The sequence below is a fragment of the Poecilia reticulata genome, linkage group LG21 (genome assembly GCF_000633615.1).
Source record: "Poecilia reticulata strain Guanapo linkage group LG21, Guppy_female_1.0+MT, whole genome shotgun sequence".
In the NCBI taxonomy this organism is placed as follows: domain Eukaryota; kingdom Metazoa; phylum Chordata; class Actinopteri; order Cyprinodontiformes; family Poeciliidae; genus Poecilia; species Poecilia reticulata.
The window spans coordinates 22,688,746-22,695,282 of NC_024351.1; the positions used below are offsets into that span (position 1 = coordinate 22,688,746).

At 38.8% G+C, this 6,537-nt stretch overlaps 1 protein-coding gene across 1 annotated transcript in view; it reads left to right on the forward strand.

The window, feature by feature from the left end:
* The first annotated feature begins 779 nt into the window (after positions 1-779).
* Positions 780-6,537, forward strand: part of slc16a10 (solute carrier family 16 member 10) — a 26,672-nt gene continuing 20,914 nt past the window's right edge. The window contains exons 1-3 of the mRNA XM_008398542.2: positions 780-896; positions 1,896-2,040; positions 3,267-3,687. Of these exons, the coding sequence (XP_008396764.1) occupies positions 812-896; positions 1,896-2,040; positions 3,267-3,687 (651 nt within the window). The 5' untranslated portion in view covers positions 780-811. The remainder of the gene's footprint in view (positions 897-1,895; positions 2,041-3,266; positions 3,688-6,537) is intronic.

Here is a 6,537-nt window from a genome sequence, read left to right on the forward strand (position 1 = left end):
TAAAATGTAAATTTTGTTTGAACTTGACCCTTATTGAAAACTTAACTCTTCAATCTTTGAAGTGAATCTCTTTAAATTGTTTTACATGGACGACCTGACTAGAACCAGTCAATAAGTATTTTTGTGGCCTCTACGCAAAAATGTGAACTTTTCTCAGTTATTTGTTTAAAATGAACCTAAAAAACACCCATAAAACTACTGTGTGATTGACTGTTGAGTTTTTGCGYGTTTCCTTYGGTCCTGTTAGGGTGTTTTTCTGTTAAGCCTCATACCATCAGCATTGAGTAGGTGGAGCTGTTTAATCGCATGGAGTGAGATAAGGATTCAGACAGATTAAAGACATCAGTCAAGCAGGCAACAGCTCAGAACCCGGAGTTTCTCTCAGTGCTCTCTAGTTACTCACGTATGAAGCGGATGAGAAACCCCCCCGCCGCCAGCTGCTTTTTTTTTTATTCTCACAGGTTTCATTTGACTGAGGTTAGATCTGAGAACAACAATTAGACATGTTATCCTCGGCTGGAAGGCTGTGTGGTACTACTGGAAACACTTTAATGGTCACAAAGTTATTTCTTTCTAAATGCACCATCTGCTGACTTAACTCAATTTACTTAAAAATTGGGGGAGTTGTACATTTTCAGAAATACAATCTGATTGAAATGATTCAACGAGTTTTATTTTGAAACTCTTTCAATAATTTTTTTTCTCGTGCCGTTTAGAACTTGCCTTTCTGCAGGGCTCTAAGTCTGTTCCCTGTGTCTTTACAGAGGGATCTGCTGCACAATGGCTGAGTGCTGTTTAACTTTAGACTCACATGATGCTGCTGACCAAGCAAGCAGCAAAAGTACAGCTGTTTCCTCTGATGGAGGCAGCTCCAGCTCTGCTAAAACTACCAAAAGGTCATTTTTACTAGACTCAATATGCACCTTAAAACATCATTGCTGATATTCTTACAATTTTAAAACGTTTTGTGGAGTTAATGAAAAGGAAGCATTTAGCAATTTTTAATAAGTTTCCTTGTGTATTTGACCTGCAGCACAGGAAAAAAAGAATTAAAAATCAAAATGATTTTTACTTTTCAAATACAATCCAGTCAAATTAAAACWAAACAACATATTTAACTAAACATGATTTGTGTGTCAAATACCAATGYATCTTGAAGACAAAGAAAACATCCTCATTATTTATCACAAAATGAGGYAAAAAGCCATTTTAATATGTTTTTGCATAATAGTCACACCTTTAAAAAATAGCTAAGCATAAGAAAACTTGTGCAAAAATAATAAAAACAAAATCCCCTTCAAATTAGTAGTTCAATTGTATTTGTTGACAACACAACTTATGGAGCATCCAAAAATTGTTTAGAAGTTAAGCTGTGGACAGTGTTATCCATAGAGAGCAGCCATAAAGGATTCTCTACATACAGAGATCTAAATATCTTGAGTTTCTGCCATGTAATTGGTTAATTTTTGTGTTGTGGATGACCATGGTAACCATAGGGAGGTGTTTTATTTGCCATAGCATAATTGTCTTCAATAAGAGACTTACGCTAACAGGACGTGTGGTTTGAGGACTCTCGCAGCTCACTTGAGCTTTGTTTTAAAACCCAGACATTGTAGTATTTTATTTAAAAATGACATAAGCCTAAATGTTATGGCAGATTCTTTTATTAATAATACACACACAAAAAACATCTGAAGAATAGCAACAAATTTAAAGGTTCATCATTCATTGAAATCGAAGATGAAAAATCAGAATGCTCCTTCTGATTTCTGTGTTTGTTAGGATACAAAAATTAAAAGCATAATTTTACTTTACTTACTTATACATGTATTTTTTGCCTTTCACCTTTTAGAAACATGATTTATTCATATTTGCTCCGTGTGTGTCTCTTTCAGCATTTGTGGGTTCCCTCTCCATGGGGATGATCTTCTTCTGCTCCCCCATCGTCAGCATCTTCACAGACATCTTCGGCTGCAGGATTACTGCAGTAGGTGGCGCTGCTGTCGGCCTGGTCGGCCTCCTGGCCAGCTCCTTCATCAAGTAAGGAAGTTATGATGTTTATCATCACATTGAGACGGTGATGTGGGGTTTTATTTTGCGGTGTGAGTGGCAGATTACGAATGAAAACTTAATGATAATTTTCATTCTGCCTGACAGCTCTATATTATTTTGTGTTGGTCTCATTAAAATACATGAAACGTTGGGATTTTAGCAAGTAGAATGTGCAACAGTTGTGTATAAATATTTTTTTAGGTAACTGAATATGTAATCAAAGTCACATATCCAGTACTAACGGGTTGTACACATCTCTGTAAAATTAAYATTGTATAACGTTCTCTTAGCTGGCCTCTGCTGGTTTTCTAATGTGAMCAGAAGAAGTTAGGATGAACAAAAACAGGGAAATGTCCAAATATTACTCCATTTTATACCAGGTCAATAAATTCACTGCTTTTAGATGTACCTTTCTGTAGGTTGRTGTCTTTGCACTAACCCTGTAAATCATTTCCTAAGAACTCATGCTCATCTGCACGTGAGGCAACAAAGCTGCAGTGTTCTCAGTTTTGGGTGGACTGAATAAGTAATAAAACTGCTGAATTACTGCTTATCAGGTGACTTTTTAAAGAGGCTTTCACAAGACCATGGGTAGGATGGCAGCCAACTTCTGCACAGGACAGTGCATAGGGCAGGTAACTCTACTAGTGCCAAGTTATTTTCAAAGGCYAGAACACTGATCTTTTTACCCCAATCTGGATAATAAAAATCTATTTGAAGTTTAGTACTTGATATATCCTGACACCTCATTACAGTAAAATCAGAAAAATGAATCMTTTTTGTGTTATTTCTGTTCAACCTAATGTGTTTGGCAAAATGAGCRTCTGGATTAATCTAAGCCATGTATTATATCTAAAATTCAAATAAAYTGAAATAAAGCTCAGTTTGGTCCTGTTCAATATACAACTGATTTTATTTGGTGCATATTCATTATGGAGAAGGAATGCATATAATGATTAGTAACCCTTTAGAAAATGTCCTACTACAACGTACATGAAAAAAAACTGGTGAGCAGAAACTAGTAACGAGATCCTGTTAGTGTCAGACTATTGCCTAGTTTCCACTAAGCGGGACAGAGTGGACTCTCACTGGGAAGACCAGGTCAAACCCAAGGCATGTTTTTAGATACACCATGATAAGGTGGGAGACAGCAGCTTCAGGGCTGACCCATACTGCTTTCCTTTGAGTTGTCTTTTGTCTGTCTTACCCCACAGGAGCCTTGATGTGATGTATTTCACATATGGCATTGTGTTCGCCTGCGGCTGCTCCTTTGCCTACCAGCCCAGCCTGGTCATCCTGGGTCACTACTTTAAGAAGCGCCTGGGCCTGGTGAACGGCATTGTGACGGCCGGCAGCGGCGTCTTCACCGTCACTTTGCCCTTCATTCTGTCAAAGCTGCTGGATGAAGTGGGCCTGCAAAACACTCTGCGTGTTTTATGCATTCTCATGTTTGTACTGATATTAGCAGGCTTTACTTACAAGCCCCTGCTGCCAACCAAACCCGCCGAGACCCAAACAGGATTCCGACTGAGTCGGCTCTTCAACAAGAACATCTGGAAGTCTGTGGGATACCGTATTTGGGCCTTCGGAATACCTGCTGCTCTTTATGGGTATTATGTACCCTATGTCCATCTGGTAAGTTCTGCTGCCTTGTAGTGTTGACATCGATATCAGCCCAAATTTTCATATGCAGCCATTGTGTTAACACAAACCAGTTAACAGCTCAGCCAAATGTATCTCCATCACTTCATGTATTCATGCTTCCTTCTTTTTCCTAACATGCTTGTGGTTGCTACTAGCTACGTATGCAGTGATTTGGAGAAATTATAGACAGTGATTTTACAGAAGAGCTAAAGATTTAATACATTTTAATGACAAACTCAACATTTTATAGGCTGTGTTATGCTGTGAGAGCTCTGGTGGACCCAGCTGCATATTGTCTGAAAAAAACWAAAACAAACCATCATCCTACTACTACTTCCTGTCATCTTCTTTGTGATTTTTGCCAGTAATAACATTTGTCTATTGATGATGTYACTAGTGTGATATGGAAAAAAGTGTTTCCTTTGCAGTTTTGTGAAATATGYCTATTTCCATAGAGCTGAAAATAACTTCATTTGTAATGCACTTTTTTTTAGCTGAAATGTTGAGCTTTATCATACTTTACATGTTCCCAGTAAGCAAATTTATTTTCATAATTTCAATTTGTCCAATTTTATGGTTAATGGAAATGCAAACCTTTACAACAAGTCTTGTCATTKGAAGTCTGTTTAGAGCCTTGAATTGTTCTGAAAGAGTAGACGACTGTTTGATGAATGGAKTCAAACGTATTTTTTACCTCAGTCCTATGATCTACTGTTAGTCGTAAGTGATTATTTTATCTCTGCTTGAAGAAGAAACACGCTGACTTGAAGTAAACACACTCTCAGTAGGGCCGTGAAGGAGAAGGGCTTGGACATTCTGGAGAGCCTCAGGGCGGGGGGTTCTGTTTATTTGGGCACCAAGACTTTGTTATTCGAAGGAGATCAGCTGTGTTTTCACAACACTTCTCCAGTGTCGGCTACTCAGACTGGGTCGCCACGGGGGTGAAGCTGCGGCCTCAGCACCAACGCTGGCCTTGTAGCCACAGCAGCCCCTGTACTCTCAGAAAGACCCACAGTTTCTTTGTCTCCTTGAGAAGGAAAATCCCACCAGTCACATGGCACTTTGTTAGCTACAGGAAAGAGAGGGCTGCCAGGCATCATCTGTGTGTAGTGTATGTATGGGTGGGTCTGGTTGCTTTAAGTGTCAGGGAAGATTGTCTGTAAAAAGGGAAGAATGAGCTAATCCTTCTGTCGCACAATTGATTTTACTGGACTAATGGAATGACTCACAGTGTCAGGTTCATGCAGTACGCCTGGGAGACAAACMAAAAACACACAAAAAAAACAAGTTTGMGAGAGGAAGAAGGTAGAGGGTCACCTGSGAAACCTAACACAAACGATCACATCAGTAAGGCATCTGAGCTGATGCATTATTCCTGTGTCTGAAGATGTGGGCTAGCTCCTGCTCCCATGACCTTCCTGTACAGACGTTCTGGCAGAAGCTGCAGTTAAATTGTGGGATCAGGAAGGATAAATTCCCATCGAGKTTTTGAGCAGACACCTGAGCTTGATAACAGAATGCTACATGCTGTTTTTAATAGTATTTGGTGTCATCGTTGTTTCATTCTATGTTGACTTTGCTCAGGATTCTCTTCCATCAGACTAGACCTGTTGAGTCCATGACCAATAGTGTTCATGCTAACCACTTCTCCTACCTAATGTCAGTGAAGTCACTGACACCTCACAGAGTTTGGTAGCATTACAATACGGCTCCGGATGAGGCTTTTTAAACACTGTTAAAAAGTGTTTTAACCATTAAAAGTTAAAACATTTTTAACTGTACTGAGTAATTCAAGTCACATAAACAAAGAATGAGAGCTGAGACGTAAAAACCGTTATGTAATTTTTTGAGGTAAATTTTGATAAACTTTTGCAAAAAAAAAAGCAAATACTAGTGATGTGAAACACCTCCTGGTGCTGGTAGAGCAGGGATGTTAAGTTCAAACATACAAGGGGCCAAAAGTTGAAACATGGGTGACTTGCATGCCGAGCAAATACATTTCCATTTGAAATTCCATTCAGTTTAATTATTTAGTAGCCTGGTAAAAACCAGCCCTCTGCTCTACGCTTTGCTTCGTACTGAAGGGCTGAACTAAAGTCGGCTGATATGGCTGAAAAATGTATAACAATATTAGTGTTTCATATCGGTGAATATGAGTAATGATTGATTTGTTTCTTTATTTTACCTACTTGAAACAAGAAATAGAAGAAAAAAGGAAACGGAAGAAAAAAGACTTATTTTTAACCTTTAAAAAGAAGTCAAACAACTATGAATAACTGTCAAATAAATAAGCATACTGGTCAATGTGCTGAAGGAGACATTAAGCAAACAAAATGTGCAAAGCGGCTTGTAAATGATGTGGAACGGACATGTTTGACATAAACTGCAGACAATAGGAGAGCAGATGGAGAAAATAGCAACGTGAGGAAAGTGATCAATGATTACCTGAACTTTTGTAACTATGAAAGATCTGCGTCATGTTCAAGTTTAAAAATAAAAACTAGAAATCACTAAACCTGCAGTCTGAGAGCCAAGGGCTGCGTTCGGAACATCGGGGGTTAATTATTAACAGAGAGGAGAGGAATTTCTAATTCTATTCAGTGAATGAAGAAAAGTACATCAGTGAAAGAAAACTTTCAGAATAAAACGGCAAAGACTGAAACCAATAAACCATCCATCCGGTTGGAATGTCGGACACATCTGCTGTCTTTGTCTGATTCCTCCCTCTGGGCTTCAGTCTCAGAATAGTTTATGTATCATGAGTTACTCTGCTGATGCATGCAAAGTATGCATACACACACACACACACACACACGCACACACACACACGCACACAAACGC